At 41.5% G+C, this 23,618-nt stretch overlaps 1 protein-coding gene across 1 annotated transcript in view; it reads left to right on the top strand.

Annotated features, from left to right (window-relative positions):
* Positions 1-23,618, top strand: part of soga1 (suppressor of glucose, autophagy associated 1) — a 108,182-nt gene that overhangs the window by 5,689 nt on the left and 78,875 nt on the right. Inside the window, exons 2-3 of the mRNA XM_033968835.2 lie at positions 7,225-7,326; positions 7,399-7,521. Of these exons, the coding sequence (XP_033824726.1) occupies positions 7,225-7,326; positions 7,399-7,521 (225 nt within the window). The remainder of the gene's footprint in view (positions 1-7,224; positions 7,327-7,398; positions 7,522-23,618) is intronic.

Here is a 23,618-nt window from a genome sequence, read left to right as displayed (position 1 = left end):
ATAATTTTCTGCTTGGATAGTGAATGTATTCCACCCTGACTCTTGTACAGTAGTGAATGTAGGGCAGATTGTGAGAAATCAGATTGGCCAGCCCCAAACCCTCATGGGAAATCAGCAGCTGCAGCAACACCTGGACGAGGATCAGAAATGCAAAACATGATGTGCACGGAGCCCCTGTCATTATGTACCATGTCTGTAAACACACTGCAAAACAGCACTTTGTTTGTAGAAATTACGGCTTACAACCTGTTACACCTAGTAACTAAACTCTACTCAGTATTTTTGCTTACTGCTCAGCTGTGGGTTATTGATACTTTTCAGCGACATCATGCATGTCTGTGGTAGAATGTTCAGCAATTACCATGGTGACACAATGCACACATTAGCAAACACTGACAAGTATGTTTTTAGATTGGCTGAAAACTCAAGGAAAAATCCACAATTGATTTAAACCCCATATTTTCATGTGTCTGTGATATGAGCATTCATGGTCCTGTTCAGGTGATTGTTGACAAAAAAGATGAGAGCGATTAACTGAAAAATGATGGCAAATGCTAGCTACCTTGTGACTGTAATGTAATGTTTAACAGCACAAATCATTTCACTAGTTGCAGTTCCAACTAATTCAATTCTTTATGGTCAGACTGGTTTAAAACAAAAGCCCAGATTTAAGTCTAACTTGAGTAATTGAGCGTTAGACAGAGCAAAGCTTTCAGTTAGCATCACACCCACAGGGAATGTTGATGACATCAGCTGCAATGAATCAATTGGCTAGTTTGTATTTGGTATTTGTGGGACAGAGTTGGACACATAGAGGGTCTTTTTGGCCCTGATCTGGAGGAATGTCTTGTGACTGTAATTTGCTGTATGTGACAATTCATTATGACTTTTTGCTTTGCTTGTTTTGAACTTTAAGCCAGCCACTGTCTCAATTTGGGTACTAGTACTAGCTGATTAGATCATAGAATTTGTAAGCAGCAGTTTTAGATCAAGTACAAATAGTTCATTGTAATCTTTATTGCTGGTTCATGAGGAACATCAATTGAATTTAGTGAATTGATTTGGATTTCAACATTTATCATTCCAGTATTGCCATGAAAGTAGTTACTGACTGTAGTGACCAAAGTGTAGTACATTTGCAATAGAAAAACTCCAATCCTTTGTCTGCTGTATAGTTATAATCTACGACATGGACATTTTAAGTTGCTTGTCTAAAACAACTTTAAAAGGTGCGTATCTGATTTTTACCAGTTTAAAAAAAAAAAAAATTGACAGAACAATTTTATTTTAAATGGCTTACAGTGGTCCAAAGTTATTCCTCCCTTACCTTATGCATTACAAGCATCGTAATTTTTCACTGTGATGAGATTATTAGCGCTTTTCACTACAGTCAATGATGAGGGGGAAGTTTTGGCATCACTGGAAAGATTCTACTATTCAGTGATTTTCCTTTTTTTTCATAAATTAGCTTTAATCTTCTAAATGAGGTTAGCGTCACAGCGACAATACCATTTCCCCCATTTCTAATCACTTACACCCCTTGTTAATACCCAATAAGTCTCATAATATAGCCTGATATATTATTCCCTGTCCTTGCATTAATTGTCTGACCGCTGTAGGTTGTCCTCACATCCCACTGTTAGACAAGAACTCATCCACTCCCCTGTATCTCAAGCAAAGGAAGTTAATACTACGGCAGATGTGCTGTATAATTATCAGGCTGCCTTAGAGCTGTGAGCTGACTGGCTGGTGCCTGCCATAATTATAAAAGGTGAGCCGTGATTGGTCGCTGCAGTCTCCTGATTTTCTGCAGTTGCTGTAGTTAGCGCAGTATGAAACAGGTCAGTGGATCAGTATTATTATACAGCACTGGTCCCTTGTTCACTGTCCTCACATCCAACTCACTGGGAGCCACAGGGTTAGTGTTGTGATTCTGTTCGACCAATCACAGCCTGGCATTATATTATGGGTTGATTGGTTTAATATCAAGGGATCAAGCATAACATAATGACTTGGGGTATGGGTTTTTTGAGCCAGTACTGATATCCAATATTTGACGTGCTGCTGTGGCTGTTAACTGATATTTGCAGATGTCGATATTTGTTTTTTAAAATGCATAGCAAGGCCCACAAATTTATCTTAAGTTGAAGTGAAGATCAAAAATGAACTTACATGTTTGTTTGTAACATGTTTTTTCTGTAAATGTCTATTTCCATTGTTACTCATGAGTCTGTTTAAAAAGACAAATCTGATGCATTGAGGACAATCTGGGAATGATACATGGGCCCACAGAGAATGGGGCAGCACCCACAAAAAATACAATAACTTATTTATATACTGACCTTATTCCGCCCCCCCCCTTATTCAGCTCTGTAGTCTGTGTAGAACTTCTTTGCTGTCCAGATCGGCAGCCCCATGCAAAATAACACAACCCGAATATTGAAACTACTTACTACTACAACAAAAGTAACTAAAAACTCCCCATTTTTGCAAAGAAAATGTGCAGATGATAAATATTGAGCTCCAAAATATATCATTCTGGTTTTTATATATTAAACGATAAGTCATCATGGCAATTATTGTGTCAGGTGTAGTTATAACAAGTCCTATTGCCAGTGTAAGACTCTGAAAACAAAATGACTATTTCAGTTGTAGCACATGCAGTATTAAAATAGGCTTTGCAAGTACTATGTGTTAGATGTTATTCTCCAAGCCTGTATTATAGAACTGAGGGGAATGGCAGACAAAACAGATGCTAATTTCGTAGTGTGCACTGACCTTCATTTCATATTACAAGTTTTATTACACCATTAAACAAAAATAGCATAAACAGTATTTAAGTATTAAGTATTCTTCCCTATTTTTGTCATTACAATTTGTACACAGTAATTCAAAGTGCTTTACAGAATAAGAAAGACATTAAAATCACAATACTAAAAAAATATAAACATAAACAATCATCATAAAATTTACATTAAATGAGAAGAGTGTAGAATAAAAACCTTTCAGTCGTATGCACAGCTAAACAGAAGTGTTAGAGCCTGGATTTAAACATTGTCAAAGTAGAAGCCTGTCTCAAATTCAAAGTGCTGCCATCTGAAATCCTGAAAGTGCAAAGAACATCAAATATAGAATTACAGCATAAGTACTACATTGTAATTGAAGCACTTTTAGAAGAGCCTATCCCTGCACACCCCACGTCTCCGGGCTCTATCTTATTTCTCATTCCCCTCACAGTCCTGTCCCCTGAGCCTTTTCTGTTTGATCAGCAGCAGCTTCAACTGACCCACATTCACAGGAATAGAAAACCACTGCATCACTTTCACTACAACTTTTCTATTACTGTTACTAATACTTTTACCAATAACCATAATACACTAGAGCACTGCACTGCTTTGAGCACTCCTAATAGGACAACAATACTATGTTGAAGGTCACAATGCAACAATGCAAACAATACAACTACTGCTGCTACTATTATGTACTACGTATTACTACCACGACTACGACGACTACTACTGCTGCTGCTGTTACTGTATTGTTGCTATGGTGACATATGCAATCTAAAATATTTGGAGTATAAATGTCTTATATTATCCCACACTCACCCAAGTCAATGTATGCTACAACTATGACTACATTAACTGTTATTACTAATACAGGGATTACTGCATCAAATACAGAGCAATTGTAAACTACTGCATTACATCCACAGCCAAATACTTTCACTATACTGCACTACTCCTTAAACAACTCCTGCTGCTGTTGCAACACTGAGCACAATACACATGGAATGGTTGGGAGAGCTCCTCGGGACCCCAATCTGTAAAACTTTCCAGGCAATGCTAATAATAATATTTCCCTTGAGATAAGCACATGGCGAATGTTCTATCAGAAAAGTTACATATTGCACCTTTAAGATCTGGATAAAGGTCTTTGAAAATGGGTCAAATGCAGGGGACAAATTATGCTGCACTTCCTCTGCAACAGTTACACTACTACTACTATAAATACTAATACAAACAGTCACTATTAGACACCCACTTACTCCATCCAGTACTACAGTAGGAGTCACACTCCTCCTCCGCTTGTTACTGGCTGTCAGATCAGCAGGATACTCGGCACAGTTCATGCATATAAAATAGACCAGTGGCTTTCTAGTCATGGGGAAAATGTCTTTGAAATTCAGGGCTTACAGGCAAGTTACATAAGCAAAGACGCTGTTGATAGTGGTTCTTTTGATAGTAGAGGGTTTACGACATGATTGTCACTGTGGAAATAGATATGTTTATTGGCGGCACAGTGGCTGAGTGGCGAGCACCCATGCTTCACAGGAAGAAGGTTGGGTTTTTCTGTGTGGAGTTGTGCCTCGCTGTTTCTGGGTAGGTTTCCTCTGGACACTCTGGTTTCCCCAAGCACCATACGATCTTTACCAAGCCTAGCAACAAGATCATGGAGGTGTAATAGGACATGTAACATGTCGGAGGGATTCAACATATGCTAATTGTGCCAATTAAAAAATTCACAACATTGCAGTTTTTGGCCTTAGTTTTAATTAAAGGCCCTGTACCCTTTTCCCCCATGCCTTTTAGCAAAATTTGCCTTGTCCCAGTACAGATATATTGTGTAAGCAGCTCTTGAGTTAAAAATAGGTCAGCTGCATGCTGTTTGAATCTAATTAGAAAGCATTGTATGGTCTGATAATCAGGAGGTGTGTGTTAGCATGCTAGTTGTCGTTTGCTTTAGTGTTCTCCAGAGAGAACAGTAAAGCATGGAATGCAAACTATTTAAAAATGTACTAGTTGTGTTTTTCACATTTTTAAGACCATACAAATCAGGTACAGTGCTTTTAACATTTTCACAAACTATTGACAGACCTTTATACTATATTTCTATCCCACAACTTCAAAAATCTAATTTGCAGTTGTTTATTTACATTTTCTAGCAATACTCAACTATTATCAAATATATAAAAATGGGATTCAAAAATGAGTCAAGAATACACTTAGCAACCCAGTATTTTGTCAACAGAGGCGTGGTGAGTTAGCATTTATGCTTTGCATTCAGTGGGTGATGTAATAGGGCAGTGTTCAAAAGAAGATTGCCCACTAACTAGAGCGTTGGCAGTTCAATTTCTGTCATGATGCAATATTTACTGTTACTGTTGTGTCTTCGGACAGAACGCTTCACCATATTACCTGCAACTTTTCATAATGTGTGTTTAGTAATCCAGTAAAGTTGAAGTGAAAATCTGATGTAATCTCCTTCGTCATATGGAGATAAAATATTGTTACATATTTTTGGTTTGAGTGGAGGAGAGTGGGTTTGGCTGACTGACTGCTACTGCTGAGACTGCACATCAGGTCACACAATTTATACGATGGGTAGTGTTGCGTTGTATTGAATGAATTGTATAAATGGTAAATGGCCACATTTTTATATAGCGCTTTTCCACCTTCAAGGCACTCAAAGCGCTTTACATCAAGGAATCACTCACCCATTTAGTCAGAGTCATACTCCAGTGTACACTGACACTAGGGGCGAGGTGTGTCCTTGGGCTGCCGTTGTGCTCAAGGACACAACAGCAGTATTCGTCTGTGGGAGCTGGAATTGCACCGTCAACCTGTGGGTCAGTGGATCTGACCGCTCAACCAATAACGTTTATGTTGAGAGTGGGATTCGAACTGCCAACCTTTGGATCAGTGGACAAACACCAACTGAGCAACTGTAGCTCTATATAGAACAATTTGTTGTATATTAGTTGAATAATGATCATTCTAAAATTTTGGTCTAGACTAGAGAATCTAACCATGAACAGTAGCAAGGGTTGGGTGATATAAAAAAAAAAAAATCTAGATTATTTCTGTTTTTGATTATCTCAATGATAGTGATAATGTATTTTTGCAATCCATGTGCTATTTTTAAGATGATTTTGCAAGCTTCTTTTTTGTTTTCAACATATGTATTTTTTTAAAGTTTGGAATTACTCAAATTTTATCCTTAACACAACAATCTCAGTATATTATCTTGTAGACAGACATAACTCACATCTGAATTAGCATTAGTTAAAAAAAAAAATCTATACCTAATCAGTATAAAAGCTAATGTTGAAACTAGATTTTCATTTGGAGAGGTCTCGAAAATGAGGGAAAAAATGTTGACCTTTCCTGCGTAGTTTAAATAGTCTTCATCTAGCTTAGAATTGGTATAAAACCTCATGATAATATTACAGAAACTATTATTCACTTTATTATATCTACCATTCTCAAACACAATATACTATACACTGCTTTATTGCACGTACATGATGTAAAAATACTCACTTTTATACGGTTGACCACACAGTTCAAATACGCTGATGATGCTAATTCTGCTAATGGAATCTTAACGCATTATGTTCCCCGGCAGAGCACTGATGGATGAGACAATCATATCAACAGATTAACAAGGAACTCTGATGAAGCGATAAAAAAATTAAAAACAGATCCACCTCCAAATCATTTTAATGACCAGCACTTCTTTATAATGACAGATAATCACTTAGGGCAGCTACGATGGCGCCCGAGGGTCAACGTATTCATGCGCAATCAGGCATTTTCAGAACAACGCAAAGCCAAAATCTGAAAAAAATATCTTATCGCTTCTTTATTTTATTTTAAACATGATCAATAGCATTAACCTTTTTGAGAGTAAACGGAAATAGTGCTGCAGTGTGAACTTTGAACAGAATCCTATTATTAAAGCATACATCACACTGTTTGAAATACCGCAGTTGGATGTTTTTTTCCCCAAATTGTTCAGCCCCAAACTGAATAATGAACTGCTAAACTAATACAAGATTACACATACTAAGACAGAAATTTTGTATTTTAAATAACTGAGGATTCAATCTTGACTTCAATTCAATTCAATGTAACTTTATTTATTCCCGAAGACAATTTAAACATATTGAGCAGTGTAAATATAACAACAATAGAAGAGCTCAAACAAAAGTCTCATGGCAGCTTAACAGGACGCTTGGTTAGGTAGGGTCCTGTGTCAGGGCTGTTTGAGGAGAGTAACAGTCCTTAGTACAGAAGTGTCTCTCAGTGTCCTTGGGGAGCCTCTTACTTGCAGCCAGTTTTGTACAACATTAATATAGATGAAGGCCATTCAAAGTAATTATGATAACGTTATACATTTTGGGAAAGATTATATTAAATAAAAAAATGTGTTGTTTTTTAGGATGAGATGGAGGAGCTGAGGTCAGAGATGCTGGAGATGAGAGACATGTACATGGAGGAAGACGTTTACCAACTCCAAGATCTGAGACAGCAACTAGAACAGGTAATGTTTGCATTTTTTACTATGAATATAAAATGAATATGGATTTAATTTTATTCTATTTTTCTATTTCAGGCCAACAAGACGTGCCGTATCTTACAGTACCGCCTCCGAAAGGCAGAGCGACGATCTTTACGAGTGGCCCAAACTGGACAGGTTGACGGAGAACTCATCCGGACTCTGGAACAGGACCTCAAAGTAAGACTTCACCACAATACTTCCCATAAAATACTGTGTTTTAAATGATTGTCCCATTCCATCGCATTGGAAAATATGCGATTGGGAATATGTGCTTTATGCATTCTCCTTGCTTAGCTTTATAATTCTTGGTTTTCAAAAACTGCCTACTGTGTTAAAGTTACTAAATTAACTACCACCCAAGGCTTTGGAAGAAAGAACATCATTACAACTATTTGGATTATTTGGTTGTATATTTTGTCGTATGATGTTGTGGGACTGTCTTGGCTGACACGTCTCTGCAACATCGCGTGGCGGTCGGGGACAGTACCTGTGGAATGGCAGACCGGGGTGGTGGTCCCTCTGTATAAAAAGGGGGACCGGAGGGTGTGTTCCAATTACAGGGGAATCACACTCCTCAGCCTTCCCGGTAAGGTCTATTCCAGGGTGCTGGAGAGGAGAATCCGACCGATAGTCGAACCTCGGATTCAGGAAGAGCAGTGTGGTTTTCGTCCTGGTCGTGGAACACTGGACCAGCTCTATACTCTCCATCGGGTCCTCGAGGGCTCATGGGAGTATGCCCAACCAGTCCACATGTGTTTTGTGGATCTGGAGAAGGCATTCGACCGTGTCCCTCGTGGTGTCCTTTGGGGGGTGCTCTGGGAGTATGGGGTCCGGGGCTCTTTGCTAAGGGCTGTCCGGTCCCTGTATGACCGGAGCAGGAGCTGTGTTCGCATTGCCGGCAGTAAGTCAGACCTGTTCCCAGTGCATGTTGGACTCCGCCAGGGCTGCCCTTTGTCACCGGTTCTGTTCATTATATTTATGGACAGAATTTCTAGGCGCAGTCAGGGGCCGGAGGGGGCCTGGTTTGGGAACCACAGGATTTCATCTCTGCTGTTTGCAGATGATGTTGTCCTGATGGCTTCTTCGAGCCAGGACCTGCAGCAGGCACTGGGGCGGTTTGCAGCCGAGTGTGAAGCGGCTGGGATGAGAATCAGCTCCTCCAAATCCGAGGCCATGGTTCTCGACCGGAAAAAGGTGGTTTGCTCCCTCCGGGTGGGTGGTGAGTCTCTGCCCCAAGTGGAGGAGTTCAAGTATCTCGGGGTCTTGTTCACGAGTGAGGGAAGGATGGGGCGTGAGATTGACAGGCGGATCGGTGCAGCGTCTGCAGTGATGCGGTCGCTGTATCGGTCCGTTGTGGTAAAGAAGGAGCTGAGCCGGAAGGCGAAGCTCTCGATTTACCGGTCAATCTACGTTCCTACCCTCACCTATGGTCATGAGCTTTGGGTAATGACCGAAAGGACAAGATCGCGGATACAAGCGGCTGAAATGGGCTTCCTCCGCAGAGTGGCCGGGCGCACCCTTAGGGATAGGGTGAGGAGCTCGGTCACACGGGAGGAGCTCGGAGTAGAGCCGCTGCTCCTACACGTTGAGAGGAACCAGCTGAGGTGGCTCGGGCATCTGCTCAGGATGCCTCCTGGACGCCTCCCTAGGGAGGTGTTCTGGGCATGTCCCACCGGGAGGAGGCCCCGGGGAAGACCCAGGACACGCTGGAGGGACTATGTCTCTCGGCTGGCCTGGGAACGCCTTGGGGTCCCACCGGAGGAGCTGGAGGACGTGTCCGGGGTGAGGGAAGTCTGGGAGTCCCTGCTTAGACTGCTGCCCCCGCGACCCGGCCCCGGATAAGCGGAAGAAAATGGATGGATGGATGGATGGATATATTTTGTTAAAGTAAATGTCCAAACTTCAATGTTGCCAATATAATCCCATGGAGACAGGCCATTCTAATTATGAACATTCACAGTTTAGGAAGTACATATCTACTTCTTGGTCTCATATTTGTATTGCTAGTGTCGTTTTTTGCATTATCTGAGCTTCTATAACGCCCCAGAATTAAAGCCACAGTAAAGTGTGCCATTTATGTTAGTACGAGTAGTTTTGCATAGAGTATTTGTTTATGGCATCTGCTGCTGTCCCTGTGTCACGGGACAGGACCAGGGTCATACGTGATCTAATTTGTTTAAATGAATTTGCCTGTTTAAGCCCCTCACTGTCGCACGGCTTCAGTTTATCCCACAGACACCCTGACACACAAACACATGCAAAGACAGAAAATGTGTGTCAGGCTTTTGTATGGAGTCATAGAATCTTTTGTTTACTCTTGAAAGCAAAGAGTAGCAGTAATTGTCAGATTTTTATTGTATTTAACATTAGGGCCTCAGCGATTAAATGACTAAACCTGACTGTTCAATGATAAAAATCTGGGCTATACAGACTGTAAAACACATGCGGAAAGACCTTTTTAGAATAAAGATAGTGGCAGTATTAGTATTAGTATGTATTAAGCCTCTGGTCACTATATTTCGACCTTTAGTTTAAAAATGTATTTGATAAATCTCAGTGTACAATAGAAATAATCGTTTGACTAGTCAACTACAGTAATAAAAAAAAATCTTTATATAACATAATAATCTATAACAATGGCAACTATTTGAATTTTCCTGTCTAAATAAACAGTTCTTAAAGTTTTTGCACCTTTTGACTTGTCTGGACCCCCCTTTAAAATAAGATGGTACATCTCAAGGAGCTTTCTAATAATTCATCTCAAATTTCAGTCTTTTGAGGGGGATTTTCCAGCAACTTAATATGACTCACAAGCAAGTCTGAAAAAAATAGTTCCTAATTTGTGACTTTGCCTTGTAAAAGCACATTAACTTATCTGATATTTCTATTTTCCATTAATTTTTTGCCATGGATTTCAAATTTCTGGCATTTGCAGAAATGGTAAAAAAAAAAGTTTAACTGTAACTATCCCACACTGCTCCTCTGTGACCCTGTTCAGACATTGCTATCTTGGTCCAATCCATCACTTAAATCCCTTTGAAAACCCAAACAGCAGTGCACACAGAGACCCAGGTCCGCCTGTGCCAAATGTGCCGAAAGTGCCGCGTTCTTCCAACATTTCTTCCTGACACAAAGAGCTCTTTATGGGGTGAGAAGACAGTGACGTAGCCCTGGAAATGACTGCTGCAGCTGCAGTATGTGTGGATGTGGAAAAGACAAGAGGAGAAGAGAGGAGGCACAGAGGACTTCCTGTGTTTTGGTTTAAAATAGGGTGAAAACAAAAAGGGCAGATAGTGCTGGTTTAAATTTAAATGAGCCAATGGGAGCAAAGGGTTTAGGCGGGACATGATTTGAATTTGGTAAATCATACAGTCAAATCAAGAATCAGTGGGTTTGTAAGAAGATCACAAATAAAAAAGCAAAACTTTCTATGTGTAGTTAGGGCTGGGGAATCTGAAAACTTTTGTCTGGACTACAAGAAGGTAAGATAAATAGAGGCCTACCCAGAAATGTTTTCAGAGTGACTCAGTGATATCAGTGCAGTGCTTGTGTTTACAGTGATAGTGGAGCCGGCTAATCCTTGCTTGCTCATGCTTACTAATGTACTTTGATTAAAACACCCAGCAACTGAATAGTGCAAGATCAGGGAAATCATTTATAAAACTTTACCTGGAATTCTTACCAAAAGTGTTCACAGGTAAAACTTAAACTTGCCCAAACTTGCTTATTTCTTCATCTCTCCAAGCACAGATATCCGTCTGTCTCATCTCTGAAAGTCATGTTTTCAAAAGTCATGTATAGGCCTGTCATAACAAATTTTGAAGAATGATATATTGCTACAGATAAATATTGCAATAAATGATAATACTGAAACTTCTCGTTGCCATAGATGTTATTTAATCAACCTTAAATCTTATATTACAAAAAAACAACAACTCCACTTTTGCAAAGAAAATATACAGAGCTTTTAAAAGAGATGCAATTGTGCCAATGGTTAGAGTTGTTCCATAGCATTTAGCATTTGCAATACATAGGCAAAATAATATACAAGTAGCTCTACTATACTTTTTTTCATATTTATTTTAGAAGAAATAATAAATGTACAAGCCTAATTAGCGCTCAAAAGCCAAACAAGCTCATAAAAATCCTATGAATTGAATAAATGTACTACTGCCTTAAAAAAAAAAAGCATCATACTCCCTTTGCATCAGTGAATAATCAAAATGAAGTACTATCAGTTGGGTAAAAAAATGGTATAGAGACATCGCTACGCAGTGGAACGAAGCACTTGAAATAAAAAAAAAAAACAACAAATTTACTCAAATCTACATATTTTGAGAGGGGGTATTTAACTTCTAGCTTGTATTAACTTCTACCACATAACATATTTAAATCACCATGTTACTTTGTATTGTTTTGAAAGTGCGATATTCACCAAAAACAACGTATTAAGAAATTTAAGTTTCACTTTCATTTCTGACGCACTGACCATCCCTTTGCTCTGCACTCTAAGCCACTCCCTCTTCAGAGCAGTATCACGAAACAATCAGCACAACGCTAAATCACTCAAACATACATGGACGACATCTAAAACCTCTTCAGGCATGTTTTTGATAAGGGAACAAGCTAAAATACCCATAATGCATTATACCATCTCTAAGTTTTTTATTTTGAGTGTATTGGACATTTAAAAACAGCAGAGTACTTTGCAAACAAGCTCATAAACAATGCAAATACTATAAGATGGCGGAACTGACAATAAGCGGCGAAAACTAGCCCTGAAATATTAACAGACTACAGTAAGTGAGAAATAGATTAAGACAACAGGGACTTGTTTTGTTTAGCAGTAACATGAACTCCCTGTAGATCTGCCGCTTGACCCCCGTGACCTCTGACCTCCTGACTTCTGCCCGCTTTCTCTGGTGTCTAGTTTCTCTCCTCTGTCCATGTGCATATCCCATCATGCCTTGCTGCTCCCCTGGCTGGTGTAATGTCTCTATCCTGGTGTGGCCATGCGGTGTGACTCAGCTGAGAGCACTTCCCCTGACAGGAAGCATGAGGCAACACTTTTAAATGGGACAGACACTTTGGGTTGTAGGCAAATGTGAGCTGTGAAGATAATTATTCATAGACATGCGATACATTAGTTGTCCTCAAACTGCTGTTTTCAGTTCAGTCACACAATGTTTAATATTAACATTGTAAAAATAGTAACAAGATTTTGTCTGTGACTGAAACGGCAGAAGGAAAAGGTTATCTGCGCTCGTCTAATTTACATGCAACGTTTTTTGTAGCAGCATAATATTCTGAAAAGGAGAAAAGAGGAGTTTAAAATAAATAAACCGAAGATCCTGCTCTTTTCAGTTGCTAAATTTGTTTTCCAATTAACATAAGTCGCACGCAATGCCGCAAGCAAAGAATCAGCACCACTTAGCAATGATGACATGCTACTATTACAGACAGACACTGCACTGATAACATTGGGGAACAAAGAAAGCATTTATGAGCGTTAAATGTTTTATTATTCCTGTACGAGTGATTTAGTCTGTCAGAAAGCTGAGTTTATTGAACAGAACAGTAAATGTGCATTCTTAAATGGTCATCTGAGAGGCGAGCTGTGAGCGTCAATGTGGTGCAGGTAAGTGGTATCGGCTCTTGGTATCAGCACTAGTTCTGCTTTTCCCGTTTTTAAGGCTGTAAGAATCAGGTGCAGTGTCGTTAACTTGAACAAAATAGTGTAAATAATAGCTAAAGCTTTTCAGAACTTACTTAAAATGCGATACTACTTTACATTGCAACCTTTCTATAACCGTGTGCAGTACCATATCACATAGTAAAATCTTTCAATATTCAACTAAACACAACTATATCAGGTTTGTGTTTAGTCTTTATAAGTCCACACTTATACCTGTTGCTTTATTTGGTTACATTTAGTCAGTTCAGTTACAACACACATGCAGCCATTCTTACCTGAATCTCCACATGGTCCAGACAAAGAGGGGGCGTGGCCTATGTCGGCCATTTTTAAAGGCTTGGGTGTGGTCGTGGGCTGCACCATGTGGAGGGGAGAACTGGTTTAAGTTCTTATTTTTTTGGTTTCAATTGCTTTCTGTAATTTGTTTCAATGTTTAAGTGTTTATAGTTTATTTTTAATCACTTTTCAGTTAAACGGCCTTAGGCCCTCAAATGATGCAGTTGATGGAAAGATCCTGCTAAAAGTTTTACCTACATCACCTGTAAAGTAGATGGTGTATACCTGGGGGAGGTGCTTCCTGCTTAAGAGGGTATTTAAGCCAGTCAGTCTTTTGGGAAGGGTTTGGTGTAGTTGTGTGCATGTGGTTGTTTGGCAGATTCAGTTTAAGGTTCTCATGATCTGTTTTTTTTTTATGAACAGTTTAAATTATTTTGGCGTCCAACCGAAGTCGTCTTTTAATCAATTTCTGTCTGGTAAGCCCCTTTTTATCCTTGTCTGTCTCCTATTTTAACCACATTGGGCCAGCTTCCCCACACTGACCTACTTTCTCTACACACTAAATCTTTCTTTTTCTATTTTGGGTAATAGAGTGAATAGATTGAGTGACAGATATTGTCCATCATGTGAACATTTGTGGCAAGACTTCACTAGCCACATCACATGCTGTTTTTAGAGTCTGTTTGGAAACTCCACTGTCTCGCCCTCATGTGACTGTCTGTTTTACACGCAAAGGTCAGAGGTCCAGGGGGCTGTGACATCACTTCCTGTCCTACTCACCCCATTCCCTGGTTCCCACATCTGGACACATGGACACATCTGGACAAGGGCAGGAAGTGGTTGTGAAAAATTCTCACCGACTCGACTCATCAGTGACGGATGGTGTAATGGGATTTGGTTTAATCTTAAAGGGCCAGTAACAAGATTTAGCCAAGGTACATTATGGCTAGAACTCCCACCTCAGAGCCAGAAGGCACCAGGATGCTTTTTGGGCCTTTGTGTGTAGAGTTTGCATGTTCTCCCCGTGTCTCAGTCAGTTTCCTTTGGGTAATCTCAAATCAACCTAAAAGAAATTTACCAATCTAATACATTAGTTATCAATAAAATCATTATTTGATGTATGGGGCACACCTGGGGAATTTCATAAATAAAATAATTTAAGACTGTACATGCATGATACAAAAATCCTATATATAGTATTTTTAAAAGTATTGCCACAAGAATTAAAATTTCAAACTCAATTTCAATACTGATGCTTCTTTGGCTATAATCTTCCACAGTATGACATAAATCGTCTGTTTTGAAGTATGGTTTCACTTTGTTTCCATGGAGTCACTCAATGTCAGGCCACCTCTAGAAAGTTACTCAGTGTGACTTTAATATTACCATGTGGTTTTATAGTACTGATATAGATCAAGGCCGTTCTAAGGCTAGTCAGGAAAGTTTTCTCAAATTTTACTTTTTTTTTAAGAATCAATGTTGATACCAGTTTTAGTATCAATATTTAAGCTTCTGGTTTTTGACAAGCCGACTGAACTAAACGGTGATCGCACATCCATGATAAGGTTTATGAATAGAACTATAGGCTAGATTTAACTGTTCCTTAGGGAGCTGTACCACTTAATAATAGTCCCATAAACATTTTACTACCACAGCGGCCTGGTCTATTGAATATAACCTGAGTGAACACCTTTGCGGATAGTTTTGATAGTAAATATATCATTTACAATAAGAACTGTACCTCTGCCCTGTTGACTTCCTACTTTGGTCAACAGTTTTAAACCATACTGTTCTGTCCATACCATAAATAAGTCCAATGGTTTTTAATTGCAGCTGCTTAATGCCATGTTCCTCCATTTTTGTTTTAGTTCTGGAAAAACAGAGTGGCAGAGGGAGTGAGTGAAGTGCGTTGCCAAATAAGGAGCTGCTCACACGTCTGGAGCAGAGGTGGATTTATGGGCAAAGTGATGTATTTACTGCTGCTGCTTATGGACAATCTGAATGCTAGAAGTGGTAGGGTGATATAGACACAGCTATAACGTCATAACTCCCATAGGCTTCATATAAATATAATCGGAGCACATTTGTTTTAATGACATAATCCTAGTGACAGGCCCGTTACGTGTTAAATACTTGTTGAGCATATTAGTAAGTGGAACTAAACACTAAATCAACTTTTTTGCTACTGAACTCTGCAAACTAAGTACATTTGCATCGTTTTAGTCAAAAAACATGAGTGTGTGCTGGCTCTGGTGGCCACTGCAATTTCAAGTACTACATGACATCACACAGGACTGCTCTGATCACAGACAGGTGACCTGGCTGCAGGGAGTTTGAACTGTTCCTTTACCTCCAGATCCCACCCCCCCTTTTCCCCTCACTCTTCCAGGTACAGCCCTTCAACTAGAAATGGAATAATCTAATAAACTTTAATTTGTTCAGTTTGTTTTGTTTTTTTTTTGCTTGAATGTGTTCTCCAGTGACCAGTGTAATGCCACTAACATAGTTGGTGAATGGTTTGGCCTGGTCACAGAGGAGAAAGTTTAAATGGCATCTAGCAAACTCAAAAGCTAGTATTTATTTTAGCGACGTGGTTTGTTGTTCTTTCTCACAATATAAAAAATGCTGTGTTTCTGGCCTGGACAAAAACTCTGGGAGTGGATCATTTTAAAGTTCTATACTGATTCCATTATAGACAGTAAATAAAAAATACATTACAAAAGATGAAATACCAATGCATTGCAGAGATCCAAGTGCGTATACAGCCAGAATAAAATAAGTAGAAGCGTAAGCACTATATGATTAAAGCCTGAAGCAGCAGAAAATGTGCTCCATTGATCTGACTGCCATTTCCACATGTTCTGTACACTATACACTTTTATAACAGACCCTGTGTGAGGCTGTGTGCTGAGCAGTGCTGGTATATTAATGATGCAGCCTCTGAACATGTGAGATCATGGTACAATTTGTACTGAACAAATCAGATCTTTCAAGTGTGAATCTTTATGTCAACCTAATAACGTTCTGTCTTGTAACTTTTATATGTAAAAATCAATAGTTGTATTGATTAAGAAAAAGTTTTTCAAGAGCTCATATTGTGCTTGTGTGTGCTATATAGTTATAATTTACACCCGTGGATCCTTATTTTATAATTTGCACATTTGAAATTGCAATATTCATCTAAAGCGACTTCATAAAAGAAACGAGTCAGCTTACCTCCGCGTTAAACTGCTGTGCAAAATGGGACCTGATGTTGCCGTAAACTTCATCACAACAAAGAGCTGTGAAGTTGTCGGCATTTCCTATGGATTGGATTTTATTTTATTTTTGTACCAAAATGACTACGCAATGGTGCAGAATCCTAGGCATATCACCAATTAAGAAAATAAAATTGGAGAATGAAGTAAAAACAGAGCAGTATGTCGGTGGTGGTTAAAATGGGAATTGACTGTCTTGAAAGTAAGTGATTAAAGATCACTCAAACATGAATGAATCACTCCAAATACAAATACAAGAGGGTACATGAGAAGGGGAAACCGCTATAACATGAATAAGAGCTCTAAAAAGTCCATCTCGGTGTATCTCTAGAATGTTTTGTTCTTCCCACTTGTTAGTAGTACATGTTATGGTGTACCTTTGTTTTAAAGATTCTAAAACATGAAAAACTAGTTCATTGTTTTGTTTGCAGTGGTTATTTCTCACTTAATTTATTCATTCAGAGCATCGTAATTATTTACCATGATGAGTTTTTAAGAGTTCTACCACCATAGTAAAGTTAAGAATTGGTATGCTAAATGTGCACTTCCTGATTCTCAGAAAACAAACAAAAAGATTTATAATTGGATGCAGACAGTACACAGCAGAGTTATTTTGATCTCAAGAGGTGCTTATACAATATATCTGTACTGAGGCAAGACACATTTTTGCCCAAATCAAAAAAAAAAGTTATGGAATTATTTTTAATTACATATTTCAGTATTTTTTTTTTTTTTTTTTTTTGCAATTCTATAGGTGCTAACACTACTTTGTCCATCTGAAATATATGTTTAAACAATAGTAAGAAATTAAATGTTCCCCCTTTCCATTTAGATTACAATTTTACAATTTTAATTTAATTTAATTTTTTAAATTTAAGTTTTATGGGTGCAAACAACTTTATATCATGTTTACAACTAAAGTCCAAGAAAGTTAATCTACACATTCTCTCAGTGATGTTGCTAATCTCTGTGGGAATGACATCTTGCTTTTATCCGAGTCCAAAGATAGCCTAAGCTGTTGTGATGCGGCAGCTGTCTCATCACCGGCCCCTCTGCTTTTAATGGTGTTAAATATAGCCTGGATTAGAATGATGTAACAGGGCCTGGATCAGGGCTAATGCACAGGCAGGAAGAGTCACAAGGTCCAATACATAAACACTGGTGTTAATCCTATTGATCACTGTAGCAATAACATCCTCTACATGTGCATTTTATATGACAGAATGTCATACAAGGGACAGACTATTTTATCCATTCAAAGACATTTTGAGGAGAACCATGTGTAAACAACTGCATGTCACTATCCCAGACAGTTGTTTCTCTATTATGGTTCAGTGTCAGAGTGAGAGAATGGACCGAGTGAGTGGAACTAACATAATTTATCAAATCTAGCCATTTTGCCATCCTCTGGCAGTTGTGAAACAGGCTTATCATTGTGAATAATTATGTTAGGATTGCACATTCAGACTGCTACAAACAGTTTAAAGGGTTTTTTTAAAAAACTTTTATTAGTTAGTTTATTAGTATTGACTGCTAACACATGACATCTACAACACAATCAGCGTGCATCCTGTTAATCAAACTACTGCACAATGCATCAGGTTTGTGAAGTTGCTGTGTACAGTTTTGCATCATGTTTTTGTAAATAGTATATGGAAGATTGTCATGTGGGAGCATGGGAATCCTACAGTGGTTTGAATAGGGCCTGGCAGAAATCTCATGCATAAATTACATCTAAAACATCTTGCTTTTGATGAGGGAACAACATATGGTAGAAAGCTCAAAAATAGATTTTGCATAATACCCCCTCTTTAAAAATGAACCAGTTCTGTTTTATTGTAAAAATCTGGTATAGTGTCTTAAATACAGTTCTTGTTCTCACAATACTAAAATTTCAAAGTCGATTTTGATTCTAAAGAATAGACTCGAAACTCAATACTGATTCCGATGATATGATGACGATGATGATGATAAAAAACACCCTTTATTTAGACAGTAGAATGTCATTAAGCAGCTTATACTTCTTTAATACAGAATTCCATGTGTTGTATGACATTAATCAAAAAGTTTTATGTTGCTGTATTGTTCTCAGCGGAACCCATCTTCATTATTCCAGACAACTGGCTTTGAGAGTTATATTTTAAGTCCCAAATACCCTTTATATGTGTGTTTACTGTTCCTTTGGTAAACCACAGCCGTGATGTCGTAAATCTGCCCTAACCGTCCACATGGAGAATTACCCTTCAGCCCCTTGGAGCCTTCTAAATCAACAGGACCTTTAACAACCCTAAACCTGTCCATGGTACAAACAAGTTGGGCTGAAGCAATTAATCAAGTGCATCAAGTAATTTGATTAATAAAAAGCTTCATTTGTTACTTTATTGGCTTGATGATTTGTTTAATTATTATTATATAGTATTTCAAACCATGTAAAAAACATTTCCGCTCTAAAATTTAAATGAATTCATAGAAACTGTAACTGAAGTTCAGATTTAATGTCACCTGTTAACAAGCAAATTATATTAAAGATTCTAGGGACATTTATCTAGAGTGAAATTTTGTTGTTTTGGGGACCTATTGATTTGCAATTAAGAATAAAATGTGTTATTTCAACCCGAAAAAAACAATACTTATTGGTTTTCACTATGAACCATAACTTTAATTCAATAAATGTAAAGATTACTTAATTCATCAAAGTAAATCATCGTAATAGATTACTCGATTACTAAAATAATCAATACCTGCAGCCCTATAAACAAGGACTTAGATGAGGAGCCGTTAGAAAAACAGGAACTCCAAGTCAGAGAAGTGTGTTTGATCTAACAGGAGATAAGAAACGGCCATTGCTTAAAATAACGACAAACTGAAGATGGTATCATAGACAGGATATGTGCTTGAGTGAGGAAGTTAATAAACCGCCAAGAGAGAAAATATGTTGGGAAGTTACACTTATGTAGACTGCATTCACACTTGTCCTGGTGGTCTGATGTGGACTTGGTTTGGTCTTGTTCTACTCCAGGTTTAGTTACAGGTTCATAGTTTCTTAAAAAAAAAAAACTGAAAACATTTTTGGAGCTTAGTTTGATGTAGACTTGGGCTGAGTTCACAGTTGAATTTGAATATAAGTCACTTCAAAACACTATTATCCATCCATCCATTTTCTTCCGCTTATCCGGGGCCGGGTCGCGGGGGCAGCAGTCTAAGCAGGGACTCCCAGACTTCCCTCACCCCGGACACATCCTCCAGCTCCTCCGGTGGGACCCCAAGGCGTTCCCAGGCCAGCCGAGAGACATAGTCCCTCCAGCGTGTCCTGGGTCTTCCCCGGGGCCTCCTCCCGGTGGGACATGCCCAGAACACCTCCCTAGGGAGGCGTCCAGGAGGCATCCTGAGCAGATGCCCGAGCCACCTCAGCTGGTTCCTCTCAACGTGTAGGAGCAGCGGCTCTACTCCGAGCTCCTCCCGTGTGACCGAGCTCCTCACCCTATCCCTAAGGGTGCGCCCGGCCACTCTGCGGAGGAAACCCATTTCAGCCGCTTGTATCCGCGATCTTGTCCTTTCGGTCATTACCCAAAGCTCATGACCATAGGTGAGGGTAGGAACGTAGATTGACCGGTAAATCGAGAGCTTCGCCTTCCGGCTCAGCTCCTTCTTTACCACAACGGACCGATACAGCGACCACATCACTGCAGACGCTGCACCGATCCGCCTGTCAATCTCACGCTCCATCCTTCCCTCACTCGTGAACAAGACCCCGAGATACTTGAACTCCTCCACTTGGGGCAGAGACTCACCACCCACCCGGAGAGAGCAAACCACCTTTTTCCGGTCGAGAACCATGGCCTCGGATTTGGAGGAGCTGATTCTCATCCCAGCCGCTTCACACTCAGCTGCAAACCGCCCCAGTGCCTGCTGCAGGTCCTGGCTCGAAGAAGCCATCAGGACAACATCATCTGCAAACAGCAGAGATGAAATCCTGTGGTTCCCAAACCAGGCCCCCTCCGGCCCCTGGCTGCGCCTAGAAATTCTGTCCATAAATATAATGAACAGAACCGGTGACAAAGGGCAGCCCTGGCGGAGTCCAACATGCACTGGGAACAGGTCTGACTTACTGCCGGCAATGCGAACACAGCTCCTGCTCCGGTCATACAGGGACCGGACAGCCCTTAGCAAAGAGCCCCGGACCCCATACTCCCAGAGCACCCCCCAAAGGACACCACGAGGGACACGGTCGAATGCCTTCTCCAGATCCACAAAACACATGTGGACTGGTTGGGCATACTCCCATGAGCCCTCGAGGACCCGATGGAGAGTATAGAGCTGGTCCAGTGTTCCACGACCAGGACGAAAACCACACTGCTCCTCCTGAATCCGAGGTTCGACTATCGGTTGGATTCTCCTCTCCAGCACCCTGGAATAGACCTTACCGGGAAGGCTGAGGAGTGTGATTCCCCTGTAATTGGAACACACCCTGCGGTCCCCCTTTTTATACAGAGGGACCACCACCCCGGTCTGCCATTCCACAGGTACTGTCCCCGACCGCCACGCGATGTTGCAGAGACGTGTCAGCCAAGACAGCCCCACAACATCCAGAGACTTGAGGTACTCAGGACGGATCTCATCCACCCCCGGAGCCTTGCCACCGAGGAGCTTGCCAACCACCTCAGTGACTCCAGCCAGGGTGATGGACGAGTCCGCCTCTGGGTCCCCAGTTTCTGCTTCCTCCTCGGAAGACGTGACAGTGGGATTGAGGAGATCCTCAAAGTATTCCTTCCACCGCCCGACAACATCCCCAGTCGAGGTCAGCAGCTCTCCACCCGCACTGTAAACAGTGTTGGTGAAGCACTGCTTTCCCCTCCTGAGGCGTCGGACGGTTTGCCAGAATCTCTTTGAGGCCGTCCGATAGTCCTCCTCCATGGCCTCCCCGAACTCCTCCCAACCCCGAGTTTTTGCCTCTGTGACTGCCCGAGCCGCGGCACGCTTGGCCTGCCGGTACTCATCAGCTGCCTCAGGAGTCCCACGAGCCAACAAGGCTCGATAGGACTCCTTCAGCTTGACGGCATCCCTTACTTCCGGTGTCCACCACCGGGTTCGGGGATTGCCGCCGCGACAAGCACCACAGACCTTACGACCACAGCTACGAGCAGCCGCATCAACAATAGAGGTGGAGAACATGGCCCACTCGGAGTCCATGTCTCCAACCTCCCCCGGGATCAGGGAATAGCTCTCCCGGAGGTGGGAGTTGAAGACCCCCCTGACAGAGGGCTCCGCCAGACGTTCCCAGCAGACCCTCACAATACGCTTGGGCCTGCCAGGTCTGTCCGGCTTCCTTTTCCGCCAGCGGATCCAACTCACCACCAGGTGGTGATCAGTTGACAGCTCAGCCCCTCTCTTCACCCGAGTGTCCAAGACACGCGGTCGGAGGTCAGATGACACGACAACAAAGTCGATCATCGACCTCCGACCTAGAGTGTCCTGGTGCCATGTGCACTGATGGACACCCTTGTGCTCGAACATGGTGTTTGTTATGGACAAGCTGTGACTAGCACAGAAGTCCAATAACAAAACACCGCTCGGGTTCAGATCGGGGAGGCCGTTCCTCCCAATCACGCCCCTCCAAGTGTCACTGTCGTTACCCACATGGGCGTTGAAGTCCCCCAGGAGAACAACGGAGTCCCCGGTTGGTGCACTGTCTAGTACCCCTCCCAGGGACTCCAAGAAGGCCGGGTACTCTGCACTGCTGTTTGGCCCGTAGGCCGACACAACAGTGAGAGACCTGTCCCCGACCCGAAGGCGCAGGGACGCGACCCTCTCGTTCACCGGAGTGAACCCCAACACGCAGCGGCTGAGCTGTGGGGCAATGAGCAAGCCCACACCAGCTCGCCGCCGCTCCCCGCGGGCAACGCCAGAGAAATGGAGAGTCCAACCCCTCTCAAGAAGATGGGTTCCAGAGCCCAAGCTGTGCGTGGAGGTGAGGCCGACTATATCTAGCCGGTAACGCTCAACCTCCCGCACAAGCTCAGGCTCCTTCCCCCCAGCGAGGTGACATTCCATGTCCCCAGAGCTAGTCTCCATGTCCGGAGATCCGGTCGTCGAGGTCCCCGCCTTCGACTGCTACCCGGATCTCTCCGCACCCGCCCCTCATGGCTCCTCCCGCAGGTGGTGGGTCCACGGGAGGATGGCCCCACGTCGTTTCTTCGGGCTGGGCCCGACCGGGCCCCGTGGGGAAAGGCCCGGCCACCAGGCGCTCGCTGCCGAGCACCCACCCCAGGCCTGGCTCCAGGGTGGGGCCCCGGTAACGCCAGTCCGGGCGACGTAACTGGCCTTGTTCTTTTTCTTTTCATGATGGGCTTCTGAACCGCTCTTAGTCAGACCCGTCTCACTATTATTCTTGGTGTAATTACTCATACAAGTACTCAGTTATGTATTGACAAAAATTTTCAAATTCAAAGGTGAGCTACATAACGATTCAGGTAGTAGTCCGCCGCATGCTTATTTCTAAGTTTGATGCCATTGCTTTGACTGGAATGTTCCACGGTATGAGATTAAACCATAGACTGTATAAAGAAGAGGACTAAGTGTTCAGCTCCAGTCAAATTCATCTTATCAAGGCTAGAGCAGTTATTGGGGCGAATTTGGAGCCAAGTTGCAGATGAGGAATTGCGACTGACACTATTAAACTAACCAAAGAGCCAATCTGGAGTGCGGCTGTTGATTCAGCAGGGGGCGGGCACTTAGCAACGCCGTCAATTAAGCTGTCAATTAGCAGAAGCGCCCTCGGGGAAATAATGTGTCTGATTTGTTTGTTATTAATCTTCACATCTTGAGATACTGACACAATAGTGACATAGAAACACCAGGGTCACGTAGAGCGGGTTAATACACACATTTTAAGACCGACATGACGAGGCTCACTGCAGAAGTTATGGAGAGAGGGACGACAGTTTTCCGGCGTAAAGTGAATTGGAGCCAGAGCCAATGGAGCCGGAAGCGCACCCATGCTCAATTATATATACAGTCTATGCATTAAACATCTCTATCTATCATTT

This window comes from Periophthalmus magnuspinnatus, chromosome 7 (assembly GCF_009829125.3).
Source record: "Periophthalmus magnuspinnatus isolate fPerMag1 chromosome 7, fPerMag1.2.pri, whole genome shotgun sequence".
Lineage (NCBI taxonomy): Eukaryota > Metazoa > Chordata > Actinopteri > Gobiiformes > Gobiidae > Periophthalmus > Periophthalmus magnuspinnatus.
This window is presented reverse-complemented; position numbering and strand designations above follow the sequence as displayed.